Raw genomic sequence first — 22,373 nt, 5'->3', positions numbered from 1 at the left:
CTGGAGCAATAGGTGTCATGAAAACATCTGAGTTAATGTTCAAATAAAAGTATCTTTTAAAAAAAAATTTAAACCTCTAAATTCCCCTTCTTCCCCTTTCCAATATATTTGTAGATAGATTATTATACGTAATACATATCACAAACTAGAAGAGAAAGTAGGTCATTACATATTATCTTTTATTTCAGAACTAATGTATCTGCAATAGCCTTTTGGTGTTTGTGGGAAATGCTAAACTGGTCCAAAAGATTAAACTGTAATGTGCTACTCTAGAGCACTTTGATACAGTAGACAGAGGCGGACCTTGGAGTCAGAGACCTGGGCTCAAATGCTGCCTATAATGCTTACCATCTGGGTGACATTGGGCAAGTTCCCATCTTTAAAACAAGACCCTGAAGGTCCTTTCATGTGTGAAGTATAATCCCATCTAAATTAGTTTTTTATATGATTTACTTTTACCTCTCAAAAAAGTAACTTAGCATTTTGAATTTTTAGTCTAAAATGGCTAGAACACTTTTTTTTAATTCATGCTTTCAGAAATAATCACTTGACACTTGGATGTTGTATGAGATTTTCATTGATACAAAAATCACAAACATAGTACAGTGTTTTACAAGTGGAAATAACCTATTCATGTTAGTAAAGAAAAACCAATAAAATATGGATGGGAGATTAAAAAAAATCAAGGAGTGGTAAGAAATGCTGAATTACATGTTTCCTAATGGAGTGGTTCATTCTTGTATCAGTTGATACTTTACAACTGCAAAGGGAAAATACATGGAAGCATCCACAATGTTTGCTTCAAAAGAGAGTGAAATTTGCTTTCATGGGAAGAAGTTCCTAGGTAGAGTTTTGAAAGGATGCTGATGACTCTTGCTCTTACTGACAGATTCGTCTAGCAGCCCTCTTGGAAAGTCATGCTATGCTGTGCTTTTCATTCAAGGCATTTTCCGAAAGCTCCTAGAAAGCTCTTTGCTGCTTGTGCACCTGTTTCCTTGTCCCAAGCTTTCCCTGGAATTCAATTGGCTACAAAGCAAAAGTAGTGCTTGTCTTTACCTGAATACTGTCATGACCATGTTTAGTCCTTAGCTGCCTTGAAAGGATGGAATAGGAAGTAGACCTGTGTTTTCATTGGTATAGGAAACTCCCAGGTGAGGAAATTCCACCTGTCATGACATTCAAGTTGATACCTTCTCCCCAGAGGAGTCTTAAAAGAGTTTACTAGAGCTGAGAAGCGTGGACTTGTATCACACAGTCAGCATGTGTTAAGAGTATAGACTTGAACTCAGGTCTGGCTTCACCACAAGGCTGTCTCTATTACCCCACTATCTCTTTCTTAAAAGGATAGCCATGTGTTGTTAATGCTGAATGAGGCATCAAACCTTCATTTTGATGCCTAGAAGTTGATTCTTTTTCTGGTCCTTATCTCTTGAAGTATATTTTTGAATGTGTTAACATTTGGTGACAGTGAGTTAAGATAGATGTATCCTGATTTTGCTGCACAATACTTTTCATATTAAGTAACCTAACATCTATCCACCTACGTACTCCTTGGCTGGCATAACTCATTCCATTTTTTGTTTCTAGTGAAAATCCAAAGATTTGTAAAAAGGAAAAACATAATCTAGTTCATATTTCATCTGCATTTTTAACAATCACTTTGCCTTACTTTTTTTTATAGATTATATTGTGTTAATTTCTTCATTTTCTGACATAGAAGTCTTCTGATATGATCAAATGAGATGGTATTTGTAAAAAGCACTTAGCACAGTATCTAGCACATAAAAGGCACTATTAAATGCTTATTCCTTTTCCCTTTATTGAAATGTCAGAAATCTGTCTTGAAAGTCTCTATTTCTGTATAGAGATGGGATGGACCTAAGAAACCTCAGGCTCTCATGGATTGTACATGATGGCATAGTGGAAGAGAAGCACGTGCATGGAAGAGACTATTCATATGGGATTTACTTTGTTAATTGTTGTTGTTTTAAGTATGTAGAGGCAGAATAGTGGATGAGCTAGCCTTGAAGCTAGGCTGTGTGATCTAGGGCAAGCCACTTAACCTTAGCCTCTCTGTGCTTTAGGCAACTTTCTAAGGCTTTAAGTCACAGAGAAGATGCTGGCCTACGTTGGTAGAAGGCATTTCTTCACCCAGGACTTTCTTCCCTGTACCAAAGAAATCACTAGTCCTGTACTTAGTAATGAATTTGCTTAAATGAGATTTGGGATTATTATATCATTTATTATAGCAATCCCATGGGATTTTATTATTTCAATGATAACAATGTTTGCTTTTCACAAAGTTCAAGTTTTTACTTCTCTAGAAAACGTTTCAACTGTTACTCAGTTCCTCTCTCTCTCTCTAACTGACCTTTTCTGTTTTGAGGAATACTTTTATTGAATTTAGGGTACCAAACTGTTTCAGTTCTCCCCTTCTGCCCATCTATACTAGGGCTTAGTGTATAGGCCAGGCTTGAATATTCATGAGTGTTATAGTTTAAATATTTTTTAAAAAAATAATGAAGGTAGTAGGGGTTTTTCTTTTAGTTTGTAGAGTGAAACAACCTTGATTTTGCATTCTTGCCATCATTTCTAATCTCTTTGTGAATGGAAAGCCACATATAGGCACAAATCCAGCAGCTTAATTCTCCATCTGATTAGAGCAATGTTACCAACGTGATGGGCTGGACACAGCCAAGATCCATGCAGCAGCTTAGCCTCCTGGGAAGCCGAGTAATAACAATCAAATGAAGACATATTAAAATGTAATATTACTTCCTCTCCATGGGGACTGTATAAAAATCATAGCCAGAAATACTCGTCTGCTTATTCTGGTTTTCTCGGGTTGCCTTTTTTTTGTACAGATAGCCAGGGCAGTACACACATAGTTAGCAAGGGCTGCAAGTAAGTGTAAAAGAAGAGAACTGTGAAAACTCAAAATCTGATCAGTGTAGTTTTCAGAAACATTTGGGGACAGTTAAACAACATGGACTCTGGATACCTTTGATTAAATAATGATCTTTACTTAACTGCAAATCAGACTTTGAGATCTGCCTGGAAAACTGTTTGTGGCAACTTTCCATTGGATATTTTTTTTTTCTTGGAGCCCATAGTGATTTGCCATTCACCAGAAGCTAAGCTATGGCAAAATCAAACTTTTTTAAAAAAAACTATTTAATTGAGTAAATATAGTTTCATCCATTTAGCAGTCTTATGTTTGTAGCTTCAGTAGATTATAATGAAGAATACAATCTAAAAATACTTGCCATTTCTGGTGCCATTATTTAATTGAGGATTAATGAATAAATGTATTTTTGCTTTCTTATGAGAATAATTAAAAAATAAAGCAAATGCTAAAATCATTGGATGATTTGCTCCTAAAATTTTATTACTAAGCTTTATTCCTAAGCATTGGGTAATGTCTTTTTTTTTTCAAATCACACTGTTTTAAAGGTTTCTTGGTGGTTGTTGCTGTGAAGACAAGACTGAGAGTATTTCACTTTTCAAATGCAGACATTAATTTCATGATTTCTTAATTCTTCATAGCCTTCAGCTGAAACTATCATTGAAAAAAAAAACCCTACCAATAATGACCAAAAAACCAAAAGCCACAAAGTGAAAAAAATGTGTTAACAGGAAAATCTTTGCTGTGGTCAAAGCCAATGTAAGAGGGTGACAAGATTATGGTTATCCCCTCTCCTTCCCCAGACGAGCATATGATAGGTTGGGGACAGGGAGGATTGGATCAAGGTAGATGTAATTTGCATCTAGGATCAAATGTAAAAACCAGCTGCAAACATTAAGGAATATTTTGCACTTGGTATTATGTTTGACTTTTGTGCACTGAGCTTTCAGCAAGTATTAACATCTTGAAACAGTGTTTTCTTTGACATCGGAGATGATTCCTCCCTTCTAAAATAAAAGTCCTTCATCACTGTGAAGCCTAGAAGAGTGGGTTTCAGCTACCCCCACCCAAACAGCCCCATAGCCAAATACATCAGGTGATATTTTGACAGTCTTAATGACATTTTTTGAAATAATTTCTTCAAGTAACCTTGGCTAATTATCAGTTTAATTAAAGGGAGGAGCGGAGCCGAGAACTTTTCTGAAAGTCATTTCTCAGAGTATGCAGCCAGTCCCTGGCTCTAAGCAATATCCTGTGTCTTCAGAAGAACCATTGGAAGGCAGGAAAAGTGGATTCTATTGAAGGTTCATTCATCCATCCAATATCAATGCTTCAAAAGCTGTCCTTAGCAGAAGTTTAACACACACACACACACACACACACACACACACACACACACACCCTGTTTGACTTCATTAAAAACACATAAACATACATCAACTTCATTGTAGTTTTGGTCCATCTCACATAGTTAACACTGCCGAGATAGATCTGCTTTCCTCACACCATCGTCTTCTTTTGCCCTTGAAGTGTTAACTCAAGTTACCTCTGTAATTGGTACTAGTTTTATTTGTTGTGTTTTGTTTTGTTTTAAATTTTGTGAGTGAGAGAGTTTGGTTTGACTGCAGTTTAGGCTAAATCCAGTTGTTCCCAACATATCAGAAATGTCATTCAGGAGACAAGAAATTTTAAAATGACCCAAATATTGGCAACCTAAGGCAGTCACAAATCAGGTGTAATCAGGAGTGACTATCTAAACTAGAGATTCTTAACTACGAGTCTACAAACTTATTTTAAATGATTTTTTATAGCTTTTACTTCAATGTAATTGATATCATTTGTAAACCTATGTATTTTATTTTTATGCATTTAAAAGTGTATGCTGAGAAGAGATCCATAGGCCAGGCTGTGAAGGTGAATCATGATACACACGAAAAAGATTAAGAATCCATCACCTACATGTCTGTTTAACTTTTTAAAAAAATATTATTTCTATTTCTCATTGCATCTTTCCTTTCTACCTTCCCCTTATCCTTGAATTTTGGCACAAGGTATATAAAGTTTGGCACATTTTGGTACATAAAAAGAACCTTTTGGCACCCGCATGGTTGATTTTAGATGCAGAATTTCTCCCTTCTCCCCCCCCCAGATGTAAAAAAGGCAAACATTTCTTCTCATTATTTTGGGGGAAACCATGGAAGCATGCTTCAAATCTTGTTTTGATCATGCAATACCGTGAGCACCGAATTTTTCTTTAGTGCACTCATTTCGTGGGGCTTGGTACTACTGTAAATAAGGATACATATATATCTCTATAGCACAGAATAAGACATATTGAAAGACTACTTATTAGCCAATAACAGAAGTAGAAATGTAAGATAGGGCGAAGAAAAAAAATTCAGAGTCGGTCCAATGAATGTAAAGCATTGAGGAATGCACATAGATAAGTGAAGTCATCATCTAAGCATGAGTCACAGTTCTCCATTTCATCCTTAGTGTGCAGATACCTCTTATATTTGGGAAAAAAAGTTAGTCAAAAGGGGAAAGAGCTTTGGATCAAGAACTGAACCATGTATGTAGGAGGACCTTGTTAAATCTATGTTCAGAGATGATGGGAGTCCACTTAGAAAATACATGGTTTTCTAGTTTGTTTGCTTTTTTTTTTTTAATGGATGAACTGATTGGTAGATTAGAAATAGAGAAGATCTGAAATCTGTGGTTTAATTTGATGAAGGGAGAGGAAAAAGGGAAAAACTAAGGACTCATGAAACTTGGATTCTTGCAAGCTATGAAGATTCAGTTTATTGCTTAGGTTCATTCAAACTGTTAAGTATTGGGTTGTTGCTGTTAAGTAGTATGGCAAATAATTTGCTTATTTCTTCAGAATACGTGGAGAGTCCAGGTACATCACTAAAATAATGCAATTAGAAATATTATCGGTAGACCTTCAAGCTGAGAGACTATGTTTGGTTCAGGGGTAAGAATACTTTTTTCTTTTTTTTAAGTTAGAGAACCTCAGTTCAGATCCCAGTTCTGCCACTCATTATCTGCCCAGTCTTAATCTCTCCAGGTCTCAGTTTCCTCATCTGTTGAACAACACAGCCTAAGGTCCTATCCAGTTCTACATCTGTGGTCTTATGTGAGCTTTGGGTAAAAGGAAATCGTTACAATAAAGTTATTTTAAGCTTAGAATTTAACTTAGTTTCCTAAGGACTGTTAAATGAAAATTCAATACTAGCTATAGCAAGAAAGCTTACAACTTGGAGTGAATTATAAACATCAATCAGTTGATCCATAAGCATTATTATTATTGTCAGGCAATGTGATAAGCTCAGGGGCTAAGAGATAAAAGTGAAGCTATCCTTGTCCCCAAAGTGCTTACATTCTAGCAGGGGAGACAACGTGAGCATGTATAAATATATACAGAATATATACAAAATGCATGCAAAGTAGGTTTGGGAAGGAGGGGATCAGAAGCTGTGGGGCTTGGGAAAGGCTTTAGAGGTGTCACTTGAGCTGAGTCCTGAAGGAAATCAGGGATTCTAAGAGTTGGCAGTGAAGAGGGTATGGATTCCAATCATGGGGCCCACTAGTGTAAAGGTTGGGAGGCTAGATATTTAGCATTGTATGTGAGGAACAGCAAGTAGACCAGTATGGTTGGGCCACAGAGTGTGTGGAAGGGAGTAAATTGTAAGAAAACTAGAAAGACGAAATAAAGTTGTGACAAACTTAATATGCCAGACAGAAGAGTTTATATTAGAACGTTAGAGAGTGAGTCACTGGCGTAATAGGGAGCCACTGGAGTTTATTGAATTGGGGGGGGGGGACAGAATGTGCTTTGGGAAAAGCAAAAAACAATATGAACACAGGGGAAACACCTGTTTATCTTCTTAGGCAGAAAGCAGAATGAATCCTGAGAATTCGAGAAAGCAAAGGTAGTAAATATGCTGTTTCCTGGTGCATAAAAGTATTAGCTTTCAGTGTTTAAGGACTAGTTGCACATATGAGTATCAGGTAGAATTTAATTCTTGGACACCATAGTTAGGGAACATACTCTTGTATCCCCATTGGAGAATGCTCTTTGCATTTATGCCAGGAAAAATCCTGACATCCCATTACCTGCACAAAAGTGCGTAAGCTATTTTCTATGTCAAGTTCTCTTGATTTTCAGAGACCTTTTTTTTAATTACAAAAAAAAAAATCCACTGTCATATGAAACACTCCATTCCTTGCCCTCTGCAGTTAGAAGAAAGAAACACAATTCTCCTTCTGAACCTCCAACTTCTGGCAGATTCTAGTCCTCAGAGGCTGGAATTGATATTACTAATCCAGTTATTTAAATACAATCTTTCCCTACTAGCCAGGCTTCTAACTGCTTACCTTCAGCTACAGGGCTCATCTGGACCCGCCATTACATTTTAACAGAGTTAAAAGAATATTTAAACTGGCATCACAGTGTCCACATTCTCTCCTTTCCCCCTTCTACTGCAAGTGTCTAGTCAGTCCCCCATCTTTGAACAGTATTGGTTCGGGGCGGGGGGGGGGGGGAGATGGACTACAATGAAGAAGCCTACACCCACCTACCTACCTACCTGTACCATGACCTTTGAATAGGACTCTCTACCCATATGCACCAGATTGATGAATATGAGGCAGGTTGTATCTAAAATAGAAGTCACTCATTCCTTCCAGTATTTTAGAGCAAATAGAATAGTTAGTGTTGTGGGTGCGAATGTTTCCCAAAACCTGACTCTTATTATGAAGGATATAGCCTAGGCTATGAATCTCTGAAAGCATACTAGCAGGAAACCCCATTTTCTATTTTTAAAGTAGATGTCTCTATTTAAAGAATGACATCAGGACCCGTAACTGTGCTTACAGGAGAATAAATCTCTTTTGAGATACAGTACAGGAGCCAGGGAAAAGAAAGGGTAAGGAGAGGTTGAGGGGAGGGACAAAAAGGGGTCCTTCTCTGTATTTCACTTAGAAAATTTATATTCCCTAGTGCGGGGAGGAGAATCAAGCTAATTGTTCTTTCAACAGGAAATCTGTAGTGGAGGAAGCAGGTGTTGTTTGGTGATTGTCACTTTAAAAAATTACGGTATTAAGTACCTTGCTCTTTTGAGCTTATCCCTGAAATCGTTGATTGGTTGGAAGGCAGTATCACTTTTATCTAGAATAATAGTACTTAGGCAGTCAATTGTCAAGGAAGAAGAAAGTACTTAAGTAAATATGAAGCCTAATAACATACATACACCACTGTTTATGTAAAATATACAACCTGCCGATTTGTTCATTTTTATTTTTATTTTTTGTGGTTTTTTTGGTTTTCTTTTGTTTTCTTTTGCTTTTTGACTTTGAGCATTTCATGCCTTTTGGGGAACAAACCCTTTTGGAAAACTTGACTGACTAAGAGCGAATTCTTATTTTTTAAAATTGTTTTCAGACATTTCATGTTCATGTAAACTTGGCTTATTGATTTCCTGATTTTTCTTTCTTTATTTTTTTTGTTCATTTTATTTTTAATCAGCTACATCAAATGGGTCTTTGGAGGGCCTGGATAACCAGGAGGGAGGGGTGTGCCAGACAAAAGCCATGAAGATCCTCATGAAAGTTGGACAAGGTAAAGACCATCTGCTGCTTCATGAAATCCCTTTGATCTGTTTCAGTCCCCACACTTAGAGTTCAGGCTTCTTATAATAGGGTGGACCAGTGTGTGCCAACAGAGTCTAGTTCACTCATTCTTCCCGAGTTTTGAAAGCAAAGCCTATTTTACTGTACTATGAGCTACTGACAGATTTCCTCAAATCGATGTAATAAGAATCTTTTATTGGAGATCTCTCTAAAAGGAAAGGCTAGCCAGGAAGCCAGCATTTCAACATTTTTGTTTTCTTTCTTCAAAAGCAAAATATCTCCACGGTTCAAAATTACATGATACCAAATGAAAACTAATGTTTCTACAGTTTTGCTCGTTCCTGAATTCTGACTACAGAAGAGGTTTTTGTTCATGGTGTCTTTTCATAGATAGATAACCTATTGTACAGAAAGAAAGAATTATTCTTCTAATTAGAAATTGGTATAGTAGTCAGTCAACTTGCTCAGTTAAATTGAAATGTCATCTGCAAAGCTTTGCTTGCCAAATGCGAGAATCCCTATAGTTTCCACAGATGGCCTCACAATCTAAACCTCTGAAATCACTAGTATAACCATTTTGCTTTAAAAGGAAAATTACATTCTTGTATCTCACAGTACTTTGCATAAAGAATCTTCTGTTCAGAGCTATTCATGCCTCATGAGATCTATATCCAGCTCCTAAAGCTTAATATCATTAGATGTCTAAGCCGTAATTAATCATTTGTTTTTCATATAGATGCCAGTTCTTCTGGGTCAGCCAGGAATAATGACCCAACAAGACGTCCAGAACTGGAAGCTGGCACAAACGGAAGAAGTTCCACAACGAGTCCTTTTGTAAAACCAAATCCAGGTAGATAAGCATGATTCTCTTATGGGGTGGTACTTTCTAGTGTCATGACCACTTCTCTTCCCCCTCCCCCTCCCCCCGGTTACCCGAGGATTATTAGGTTTTCTGTTTGGCTGATTGTTTTATTGAAAATATTGTCATCTGTAATCAGCTGAAGGCAGTCTTTTAGGAATAGAAATATTTTTTTTACCCCCTCCCCATCAAAGGCTTTTCAAGCAGTCAAACAAACAAATAATCTCTCCTCCAGCACACTCCTCCACCTGGTTAAATTTAGAATTAGTTGCATCTAATAAGAATAAAATCTCTTTCCAAGGAAGTTTGGGCTGTATGCACATCTCAAAATAGCTTTATTTAGCTGCTGTGAGAGCTAGTCTATAACACTAGCCTGGCAGAGCCCAGAGTAATTTTCGGTCTTTCTCTTTTCCTTCCTAATGCATTATCAAGCTGGTTTTCCACATCAGTTTGAATCTTACATTAATGTATATATAATTAATGCTCTAATCTCTCATCTAATTATATCTAGCCCACAAAGAGCCTAATTGATCCTTTTGTACATTTCAGATAGTTGGGTTTTAAAAGATTACTTTCTAGGCTCGGTCTTTTTGTTTTTTCTTTTTAATAGAGCACTTTAAAAAATATTTTGCATCTTAAATTTATATAAAAATCAAACAGATCACTGACAGATTTAGAATACTGCCAGGCAAACCTGATTGTCATTTGACTTCATTTTCTCAACAGTCTTCTTCTAGCAATAGCTATATATTTGTTGCCACGCTAATGAATTTTTTAACATAGCACTTGCTGAGCGGACGTCAGCAATTTTGTGCTCTGGGATCTGTGTGCCTAGTGGGCAGTCGTGTGAATTTAGCATCTACAGCAATATCCTATCTCTTATCAAGCGTCAAGGAGGGAAGTTGTTATTTCTAACTTTCTATGACAAGATGTGTCAAATTCTTGTGACAAACTGATAAATGGATAATATAATGATGCCAGGCAATTTTTTTTAGCTCTTAACATTTGGGTTGGCAGTCTGTTCAATGTGAGAGTTTCTCCTGCCTTCCAACTGTATTTTAAGTGCAAATCAAAAAATAAAAATGGGTTACGAGTGGAAAGCTTTCCTGGTTCTCATCATTCTTTTCACATTCTAAGGCTGTTCTACCGGTAGGCGGGGCATTTCCTTAGAAGCCAGCTATTTTGAAGACTCCCACGAAACCACCACCCTTAAAGGAAGGCGTCAGGGCAAGACAATGTGCACAGTAAAACCTGAGCTGAGAACTGGCCGTTTTCTTTTTCTTCTCCCCCCCCCACCCCCGTTGCTGCCTCAGGCTAGCTAACTTCGGTTAAAAGATGAGGCATGAATCAAGAGCTGGCTGTCACTGCCAGTCCTTGCTGCTGATGGATGGTGATGTATAAAAAGAAAACACTGTGGTTTGAAAGCAGCATAAAAGTAAGACCCAGAGACACAAAGTCTTGTTTCCTATTGATTGCTGACTTCTGCTGTTTGCATTCAGCTGTCGAACGGGGTAATTGGTTTGTCAAAGTTTAGCTGCCAGTGAATTCTTTTGTTCTGCTTAGTTTTCACATTTTTTTAAAGGGCCACAGAAATGGCCTGTCAGCATCCAGGGCCGTGATAAATTCCGTTTTTCTTTCTGTTTGATTCTCTCTAGGTTCTAGCACAGATGGCAACAGTGCTGGACATTCGGGGAACAATATCCTTGGTTCCGAAGTGGCCTTATTTGCAGGGATTGCTTCAGGATGCATCATCTTCATTGTCATCATCATCACCCTAGTGGTTCTTTTACTAAAGTACCGGAGAAGACACAGGAAGCATTCACCCCAGCACACTACGACACTGTCCCTCAGTACGTTAGCCACCCCCAAGCGAAGTGGCAACAACAATGGCTCTGAGCCCAGTGACATTATTATCCCATTAAGGACTGCAGACAGTGTTTTCTGCCCTCACTATGAAAAAGTCAGCGGAGATTATGGGCATCCAGTGTACATAGTCCAAGAAATGCCTCCACAGAGTCCGGCAAACATTTACTACAAGGTCTGAAAGAACTCTCTGGTGGTACCTTTTGATTTCCCAGAGGAAATTTACTGGTCAGATGCTTTCAGTTGAGGGTTTTTAATGACACATTGTGCATTAGGATTGACTAGAGCACAGTGGGGGGGGAAAGGCACCAAGCCCCTTCGCAGAGAGCCTTCTTGAGCTGGGACAGCTTACCTAGTCTGTAGAATTTCTGTCTTGGTGAATACATGTTCACTAGAAGCTGGAAGACTTTATATAGAAGATACCCATTCTGATTGCTGTACTCTTGTTACATTCATCATCCTCTAAGCCATGTGATGCTGCAGGCATTCAGGCATGTATAAAAAGCCAAGGGAAGAAGGAGTGATTTGTGGACAATTCTAGTTCTAGATGTGCTGGGAAGGTGTTCTAGGATCTCAAGCTTGCAATGCGGCCTCCCGCCTCGGTGTGTGTATCTCTCTCTCAGCGCACACTGGATGTGTCCCACAGACCTCTGTGGCTAAGTAAGACTCTTAAAAGTTCACTTGCTTTTAGTTCAACCCTGTTCCATTCACTTCTGTCGTATCCAGGGCCCTGCCATTCTTCTTCACACGAGATTTCCTTTCACTCCACATCCGGCATCACTAATGGAACGTTAATGTTGTTGGGAGTTCTTTGCTCCTTCCATTTGCTACAGCAGCTATAGTTGAATGGGTAATACATTTTCTAGAAATTGTGTTTGCTAATAAGGAGCCTTCCAGCCAGAAGTTAGGCCAGGTCCGCCGAATAAGACTAGGAGTTCGTGGATGGGGGTGGGGCGGGGGAAAGGGCTGACTGCAATCGCAGTTCAATGCTGCTGCCTCTGAAACATGAAGCTGGAAGCAAACAAACAAACAAACAAAACATTTTTAGGTAGCACAGCACTTTGGTTTGATAAGTTTTAAGAGGCAAGTAGGAGACACAACACCACACGCAGTGGATTAGGGCTGCATTTGAAGGAATTCACTGTTATCAAATAGCAATGTTCAGAGAGGGGAAAAAAAATAGTACCTTTTGGTTCAATAGAACAAAGGGGGGTATTGTTAGTAAATGAACAAGCTTGGAGGGAAAGACAATAGTAGGCCGCTGATGATAATATTAGGGCAGGACTGTTGTGGTACTGGCAATAAGAGACACAGCTCTGAAGCTGTAGGAAAGTCTTAGTCTGCTTTGGGATGGTTTTTAAAGCAGACTCAGCTGCTATACTTATCACATTTTATGAAACACAGGGAAAGCATTTAGGAGAATAGCAGAGAGCCAAATCTGACCTAGAAGTTCAAAAGCCAAAGGTCAGATGGGCTGTAATTTCCATCATCATTGACATTATTAAAGAATTCTCATATATAAAAGGTAGGTCAGATCCCTCCCCCTCCCCCATCCCATACACAGAGACCCAGATTGAGCCTTATGACACTTTGGTTTATGGCGGTGCTGTCCCTGCTGCATGGTGAAGTCTAGGTACTGTGACTTGACACAGCAGTTCACCCGGTGCTCTGTTTAAAAGTAAAGCACATATGGCAAACCTCTTAAGAGTCCACAAGACTGAAATAAATTATGATGTCGAGGGGGAGGAGGAAGATATGACTTATTTATAATAGGTGTATAGAACACAAGGGATATAAAATGAAAGATTATTACTAATATATATTTTAAGATTGCACAGAGTGCACACCAGAAGATGTGAAATTCATTTGTGGCAATTAAATGGTCTGCCCTCTCAGTGCTTTAAAAAAAGAAGAAGAAATTTTTTTTTAAATTGGACAGCTACTTCTGGGAAAAACAACTTCATTCCAAAAATAACAATAATGAGAGCAAATACAAAAATAACAGAAGTCCTCTGAAGGCATCTCATGGAACAGTAGACTAGGAAATACAAGCCCCAAAATACCAGGAAATCGATGTTGCTGCATCATATATTTAACAATGACAAGATGTTCCGGCATTTATTTTCTGTGTTGTGTTTTCCCTTGCCTTATGGCTGAAGTGTTTGCTAGAATCCAGCAGGTCACATTGAGGGGGTTCCAGTTAAAAGTTTAGCTTTTGCACCCCCACCTTCCCTCCCCTCCTTCTCCCCTGCCCTCCCTTCTGAAGGAAAAAAAGAAAAAAAAAGTAAACACGAAACCTACTTTTTATGTGCTATGCAAAACAGACATCTTTAATATGGTCCTGTTACTATGGTAACACTTTGCTTTCTGAATTGGAAGGAAAAAAATGTAGCAACAGCATTTTAAGGTTCTCAAACCTCCTGTGAGTACCTGCAAAAATGAACTGTCACAGAAATGGTAATTCTCTCTATTTCCTGAACCTGAAAAATGATGTTGGTCCAAAATGCGTGTTTGTGTGAGAGAATGGGTGTGTGGTGTGTGTGTACATATATGTATAATATATATCTGCAGTATATATTATATATATCTATAATCATAGGTCTGTGGAATGTTACCATGGTGACTAACCACAGTACATATGTAATTCTTTCCATCACCCCCAACCCTTTTCTTCCGTATGTGAATCCATACAAGATTTTCTTGTAAGCCATTAAAATTTTATTTTCAGGGTGGGGAGAGGGAAGAGAAGGGGGAACCTGGGAATAGTGAGTCTGATTTTAATGAAATCGAATTTTATGTATCATCAGTTGGCTACGTTTTGGTCATGTACTAAACTGTGAAAAATCAGATGAATCGATGAAGAGTTACCTGCAACCAATTGAAAAATGTGTACTGTGTGTCTGTTTTGTGTCTGGTGCAGAATATGACAATCTACCAACTGTTCCTTTATTTGAAGTTGGTTCAGCTTTGGAAAGTTACTGTAAATGCCTTGCTTGTATTATCATCCCTAGTCACCTGACTTTGGAATTTGCACCATCATGTTAAAGTGAAGATGCTGTAAATAGGTTCAGATATACTGTATATGGATTCGGGGTGTTACAGTAGCCTTATTCACCTTTTTAATAAAATACACATGAAAACAAGACAGAAATGGCTTTTCTTAACCAGATTGTGTACATAGAGCAATGTTGGTTTTTTATAAAGTCTAAGCAAGATGTTTTGTATAAAATTTGAATTTTGCAATGTATTTAGCTACAGCTTGTTTAAAGGCAGTGTCTTTCCCCTTTGCACTGTAATGAGGAAGAAAAATGGTTTAAAAGGTTGCCAAATTGCTGCATATTTGTGCCGTAATTGTGTACCATGAATATTTATTTAAAATTTTGTTGTCCAATTTGTAAGTAACACAGTATTATGCTTGAGTTATAAATATTTTTTTCTTTCTTTGTTTTTTTTTTTTAATAGCCTGTCATAGGTTTTTAAATCTGCTTTAGTTCCACATCGCAGTTAGTCCTTCCCCCACCCCATCCTCACCCCACCCCACCCCGGAAAATGAAAAATCCGTGAAAAATCACATTCCACGTCTGTTTCAAACTGAATTTGTTCTTAAAAAATAAAATATTTTTTTCCTATGGAAAAAGTGCCTTCAAAGTATTTTCCTTTCCTCTTTTTTTCCTTTTCTTTTCTTTGGTTCTTTTCTTTTCTTTTACCCTAGTCTGTTCCTCTGTAATTGCTAGTCATTTTACCAGTTAGCATTCTCTGTGGAGATATGTATGCACAAACTTTTCAAAGCAGGGCATGTACATTACGTCGCCCTCAGTATCAGCAACACAGTCAGGAACTCACAACCATTTCCTGAAACAACTAGCCACACATTTAAAAAATAATTTTAGATTTTCAGTTTTCTAAAACCCAGTCATTCTGAAAATGTTCCATAGTTTAATTAGAAGTGCATTATTTGAATAATCATTCACAAAGACACTGCGCTTTGCTGGGGGGGGGGGAGGGGGGAGATGGGAATGTGCTGGGAAAGGAGGGGAGAGATAATTTAGTCATCCTAACTTTGCTTCTGAATTGTCTTAGAGTTTACACTTGGGAAAGACTGCTTATTAAGCACAGCCCTTGCTGTGTAATTCCCGTTTGTCAAATTATTTGTCTTTTTTGAATAACCTAGGGAGGAATGACTGACAAGTTAATGCTGGCAAAGAGTAAACCTACAGGTGAAGACCGGGTTGTTGAGGCACATTTATTGATACTCGACTTGAGGTAAGCTTGGAGGCTGGCGATGAGTTTAACTGGCTTTACTCACATTGCCTCCACGTCAGCTTCTTACTTGCTGGGAAAGCCATCGTGTAACTACAGAAAGTAACCCTCTTTAGTTCACTTAAGTTGCTTTTGGTGTAGGCCATATTTCCTTAGGAAAACCCAAGGCCTAGTACATTTGGAGTAAATGCAACTAACTACCATCATTAGGGGAATGTTCTAGTTGGTTTTCCAGCAGTGGTGATGGATTGGCATTTTTTTTTCTCTCAGGCTTCTCTCATAATCAAATCAGCTGGCCCTGGCCTATGGCTATCATCTGTGGCTGAACAATGGTAGCATTGTGTAGTAGAAAGAGCAGTGCCTTGGGAGTCAGGAGGACCTCGATATGCCTGTTGACCTTGGACTAATCACTTAACTTCCCTGGGACTCTAATGAAAAATGGATGTTGGATTAGGTGATCTCTGAGATCACTTCTTGTCAAGAAGTTCTGGCTCCCTAGGGGAAAAAAGAGAAAAGAACAAGACAGGAGTATTGCTATTGATTGTGCTTTCTAGTTTCACTTCATTGCTGGGATCAGGGATTGCATGGGGTAGTGGATGAAACAATACACTTCGAGTTAGGAATATCTAGGTTCAAATCCTGACTGACATTAGCTTTAAGACTCTTGGCATGTGTCACCTAATTTCTGTCTATAAATGGGGATAACAGCACCTACCTCACCATGTCCTCGAGGATCAAATGAGGTATTGTGCGTAAAAGGGCAACATGGTGTATAGTTCAAAGAGCTCTGAGGTCAGAAGATCCGAGTACAAATCCCACCACTGACACATACTACCTGTAGGGTCCTGGGTAAATCACAACTCCCCTGATCCTCAGTGTCCTTTTCTGTAAAACTAAGGGTTGGATTACTTGGCCTCTGACCTTCCTTTCCTCTACAATCCTATCAATTACAAACCTTAAAGTACTATTTACTGTAAGTACCAGATATCCTTACTGCTAATAGCCACCTAGTCCATACTTTCAACACTCAGTTTGAAACCAAGTTTCCCAATATGAGTTAAAGTTGATGGGTTTAATTAAATAGGAAGTAAAATCAAGACTTCCAGTTGTCCATCTAAACACCAGCCAGTAAAGCATCATGAATAGGCTACTGGGTTAAAATCAGAAAAACTCATGTTAAAATCTTGCCTCAGACACTATCTGACCACAAGCAAGTCATTTAGTCCCCCTGAGCCTCAGACAATTTCTTTGGCACAAATGAGTTATAAATTGTGATCTGCCCCAGGAGAAGAGATTCCTTAGCAATGAAAGCATAAGTCCTTGAGGAATTGATGGTTTCCACGTAAATTCTGGACAGTAGGAGTTGATCATAGAATAAGAGAAGAAGTGCCTTGTCACAGGAGGGATAACAAAGTGCTGACACTTCCATGTGAAACTTTAGAGAACACCATCCCTCTCAGCCCACCCCTTTTTTAAACATCACTATACTGTATCTGGCTCAGCTGGTCAGTCATAGGTATATTCAACTTTTCAAAACTCCTATGAAGACTTGGGTTTGGGTTTTTTTTGTTTTTTGCTTTTTGTTTTTTGTTTTGTTTTTTTTTTGCAGATTAGCTGTCCTTCCAAGCTTTTAAAAAAGCTCAGTAAGAAGTTAAGCATAAAAATGGGGGAGCAGGGGTGGGGTCAGAGTGGAAGTCAGTAGAATAGCACTGTGTGGTTCATTGGCTTAATGGTATGTTTTCAACTTCTGAATCCTGCAAAAAGCTCATGTGGAGCCACATTTCTGAGCCATAGATATAACTATACCAAAAAATGTAGAGTATTGCACTTGATGTTTTAAAGTACTTTTTGGAATTTTGTTTCTGATATTTGCTTTAATAACTTGTCATAAACTCCACTTGAGAGCCAGATCTGGAGTATATGATTGTAGAAGCAATACAATAACCCTACTTTTCTCTAGTCATTTATTCCAGTTAGATTCTCCACCACCAATTCTGGGGAGAAAAAGAATGCATCTATTCATAATACATTATTGCATTCATTTAGATGGTAGAATCATTCTGGTTGTCTTTTTTTTTTATTATTATTGCTATGGTCAAATACATTTAACTATAATTGAAAGGCTACAGGTATAAGTTAGCTACAGAATTTTCTTATTCCAGTATAGTAATGCCTCAATTAATGAACCCCCTGGGGGGGGAGAAAGCTCCTTTATGTGAAGTCAGCCTCATTTAAAAACAACCACCAAACCAAACCAAACCAAACACCTTGTAAAACAAAGCTGCTTGCTTTTACAGCTGCGTGCCAAAAGTACCTTACTCAGGGCACAGCTCCTATTTGCCCTGGTCTACCCTAGCTGAAGATTAACAGGCTCATACTTTAGGCAAAGTGATGAAATCTGCAAACTTCGCTTTTGTCCCTAGCTTCCTTCTTGCCCTGCCTCACTGTATTCAGCTGGCTGAAGTGTCTATCTTACTTGTGTTTACCCCCTACCTCTATCCAAACAGGGTAAGCTGTTTCACTAGTCATTTATATTTGTTGCTTGATTGAATTGATTTTAACTGAAAATCATTCAGACTAAAGTGAGTGGTTGCCTCAATCCAATATTCTGTTGTAAGCTTGGGATCATCTGTTGGGCACATTGTAGAAGGGATTTTTTTTTTTTCCAGTCAGGTGCCACTGAGATTCCCACTTCAGAATCTATAATATCCAGTTGTTAAATGAAAAGGCTTTTCTCCCAGGGATTTCAGGAATCCATCAGTTAGTTACATGGGGACCGAGGATACAAGACCTAATATAAGGAACCTAATAAGAAGAGCCTGTAATTTGTCCCTCAGACAGCCTTCTCTCTGGTCACAGTTGTCTTTGGGCCCCTACTTAAACAATCTGCAAAGGGAGCATTTAGACTAGTTGCTCTCTAAGGTGCCATCCAGCCTCTTACTCTGGTGGGAAAATGGCCTGCCTAAGCTACCTCAAGGTATAATTTTAGGAGCTGTTGAGAATGGAAAGACTCCTGTTACTTCATTACTATTTTCTCCCCAAACCTGGAATCTACCTACCTTGACTTAGCCAAAGTCATCTTGCCGTCGGATCCCCTCCATCTAACTATTGTATAATAGTCTTGTGTGAGCACAGATGAAACTCCCATAACTTTAACCCAATCTTTATTCTTTCTTTATTCCTTCTACCTCAAAACTCATAGATAAATACATTATGTATTCTGGCACACTTGATGTTATTTTAGTCAGTGCTTAATGATTTTTCATAACATGACCTGCTTATCTGATGTCTTGGAATTCATTTTATATTATTTCAAACCCTGATCACAGGGTGTCTGACAAAGTAGTCAACGTCATCAGGATATATCTATTACTGTATGTAAGTGAACTAGGCTACTTTTTTTTTAATTGCAAATTTTATCTTAAAAAAAAAAGCTTGAGATGTAGAATGTTGATTTTTAGAGTAACAAGGATTGTGCCCCAGTTTCATTTTGTTCTCAGTTCCTGCAAACCTAATTTGCCCATGTTTAAGTAAGAGAAAAATATTTAAATACAATAATAACGTTATAGTTTGCAAAGCGCTTCTTTGTAAATCTCACTTTTCCATCACAGCAACCCTGGGAGGTAGATGCTATAATTATCCTTATTTTACAGATGAGGAAACTGAGGCAAATAGAGGTTAAACAACTTGTCCAGGGTCACACAGCTACTAAGTGTCTGGGTTAGATTCAAACCCCAGGTCTTCCTGATTCCAGGTCTGATACTCTAGCCACTATACCTCTTAGCTTCCTGAGTAATATTATGTTATGTTGTTGAGTCATACATTCCATCATGAAAGCTAAAAAAAAAAATTCACAATGAACTTTCATTCAGCCCCTCTAAGTATTTAATCCTGTCCAGCCCTTTACCACCTGGCTAATTGAACATTCTATTTAACAATATTTAATTAGTAGACTCAAGAAACAATATGTTTTCCAAACCTACAAAATCAGAATTTTATTGTTTTGATTGAACGTGTCAATGCTGTTTGGTTTCTTTTGCATGTTTTAAATGAAGCATAATTTACAATGTGAAAGGAAACATACAAGAGAATAGGTCAGCTTCCTGAATTTGGAGCTTTTCATTGCGTGATGGAGGGCAAGTCACAGATCTTCTCAGGGGCCTTGAGCTGGCCATTTGCTAAGAAGAATTCCTAAGGTATAATTCAATGATATGCATTGAATTCAGTGGCATAAAGCAAACCAAAACAAAAAGCATCATGTCTGTGGCTCAGAAGCCCCTAATAGAGAGAAGATGTTAAAGGTCAGAGGGCAAAGCCTAGGCACATCTGGGCTTTGCTAGTTCTGGACTAATATTCCAGGACCCACAAAGATTCCATCGCTCTGTCTTGTCACTTTCAGTCTGGCAGGCTAACAGATCTGTTGAAGACTAATTGAGGAGGCAGCTAGGTGGTAGCTGGGTGGCACAGTGGATAGAGCACCAGCGTTGGAGCCAGGAGGCCCTGAGTTCAAATGTGGCCTCAGACACTTGACACTTATTAGCTGGGTGACCCTGGGCAAGTCACTTAACCCGATTGCCTAGCAAAACAAAACAATAACAACAACTAATTGAGGATAAGTATTGGTATGTATACATTGATAGTATGCAAACTGAAAAATAAAAATCAATAAACTATAGCTTCCATCCAAACTCAGTATCTTCCCTAGGCCCTACTTCAGTGATCTGATTACAGATGATTTATAAATGTGTGTTAATTGAAAGGAACTAAACTGAACTGACTTGAGCTGAAAAGAAATTAATTTAGCTGAACTGAATTATATTCATACAACCTTCATCACAGGGCTATTGAGAGGAAAGCGTTTCATAGACAAATTCAATTCAATCATTATAATTCAATGAGCATTTATTAAGGGCCTACTGTGTGCCAAGTGGGGCAGCTGGTGACATAGTAGATAGAGTGCTGGGCCTGGAGTCAGGAAGACTCTGAGTTCAAATATGGCTGTGTGACCCTGGGCAGGTCACTTAACCTGGTTTGCCTCAGTTTCCTCATCTGTAAAATGAGCTGGAGAAGGAAATGCAACCACTGCAGTATCTTTGCCAAGGAAACCCCAAATGGTGTCACAAAGAGTCAAGACACAACTGAAAAAAGACTGAACAGCAATGTGCCAAGCATAGTGCTTTTGGTATTCTGCATAATGTTAGCAAAACAGTCTCTCCTCTCATGGAATTTACAGTCTACTGGGGAAATAACAAATACACAACAAGCAAAAACAAAATATGTGTAAATTAAGTGTATATAGTATATGCATATAAATATAAAGCAAATATATAAAGTACGTATAAAATATAAAGTTTTGGCGGGGGGAGGGTGGTGGTGTTAGGGATTGTAAAACTATAATAAACATAGGGCTCAGGGAAGGTCTTCTTGAGGAAGGGCACATTTGAGCTCAGCTTTGAATGGAGCTTATAAGAAATAGAAGTAAGCTATAGAAATATGAGTTATTGCTATTACCACTCCAAGAATCCCTTCTGAAGGGAAATAAATAATGCAATTGTTGTCATTCTGTATATTCCTTGAGTACCTTTTAAAAAAAGTATTTACACTAAGAATAGTCTTGCACATTCCACCCATCTACCCGTTCCTCAGTGACTGAGCATCAGGACATTTTTTACATTGCTTTACAAATATGCCAACAAGCTGCTTAGGAAGCTAATTTTAGTCTATCTGTTCTTTGAAATGCCTTGGTAGTTTGCCTTAAGTGACTGCCTCTGGCCTTAAAGGGTAGAATCAAGAAGTTTGCAATTGGTTTCCTGCCCACATTTCTATGTGTATGTGTGTTTGAAAGACTGCTTCTTGGCTATAATTGGTAGTTTTCTTCAAGATAGTTCCGAGGAAAGAATTGCAGAAACTTTCATGCATGCTTATGGCAGCTTGCACTGGGCTTAAAAACAGGGGGGAAAATGAAGTCTGGGTACCTGGGACACTGGCCAATGTGATCTACATGACTACGTGTGGTGTGAAAGTTTCAGACTAACAGGCAGCTTCTCCAACAGAAACAGGGGACATTTCCCTCTTGACTTCCTTCTCAGCTAAAATCCTTTAAAATAAAGGGAATAGGGGCATGAGGGTCTCTTCCTACCCCCCTTAAATATTTGAAAGAATAATAATGAGGACTGTGTTCATAAGAATTTTACTTACCCAAGTATTTTTTGTTCCCCATGCTTTTGGCTGATTCTCAGGAAAACACCAGTACATTCTAGTTTCCAGGAACGTGTGGGTTAGAAAGTTCATATTGTGTGTAACAGTCACACATTGGCTTTTTAAAAATTACTTCTGTGCATGATATAGACACTAATCCCTGCTTAAAGGGGAAGATCTGTGGTACTGAGTTAGGTGGTGGATAATATACAGAGATGGTCCTATAGTGGCATCTCACCACACTGTGGTGATAGGGGCCTGCCTGCTGAGAATTGCAAGATGTGGTAAACATTCATTCTTTATATTACAAAGCATTAGCAGAACTTATAAACTCGTATGTACCATGATCATTAACAACAGGAGGAGAGGCAGCTGTGGCAACTGGACTACCAACATACCTTGCACCCTAAAAACTAACCTGGAGGTACGTATTTTACCCTTGAGTCACCACCACCTCAAGGACATACAAGAGGATGTATTAAAATCATATGGCTTTTCATCCCCCATGTATTACTTTTAAGAGAAGCGTTTATGCTTACATTAAGAATGGCTTCCAGAAAAGTGTTTGAAATATGGCAATATTATTTAAAAATAGGATTGCTAGACAAGCAGGTATTATGATTACAGCAATGATTAAGGCATGTTTAAAGAGCA

General features: G+C 38.3%; 1 protein-coding gene across 1 annotated transcript in view; it reads left to right on the top strand.

Moving 5' to 3' along the window:
- EFNB2 (ephrin B2) overlaps nt 1-13,791 on the top strand; it is a 52,049-nt gene extending 38,258 nt beyond the window's left edge. The window contains exons 3-5 of the mRNA XM_020970072.2: nt 8,436-8,528; nt 9,276-9,389; nt 11,054-13,791. Coding sequence (XP_020825731.1) covers nt 8,436-8,528; nt 9,276-9,389; nt 11,054-11,442 — 596 coding nt within the window. The 3' untranslated portion in view covers nt 11,443-13,791. The remainder of the gene's footprint in view (nt 1-8,435; nt 8,529-9,275; nt 9,390-11,053) is intronic.
- The last annotated feature ends 8,582 nt before the right edge of the window (nt 13,792-22,373 follow it).

The sequence above is a fragment of the Phascolarctos cinereus genome, unplaced genomic scaffold, assembly GCF_003287225.1.
Source record: "Phascolarctos cinereus isolate Bilbo 61053 unplaced genomic scaffold, phaCin_HiC Scaffold_7;HRSCAF=346, whole genome shotgun sequence".
NCBI classification, from domain to species: domain Eukaryota; kingdom Metazoa; phylum Chordata; class Mammalia; order Diprotodontia; family Phascolarctidae; genus Phascolarctos; species Phascolarctos cinereus.
Note: the sequence above shows the minus strand (reverse complement) of the source record. Positions and strands in the feature narration are given on the sequence as shown.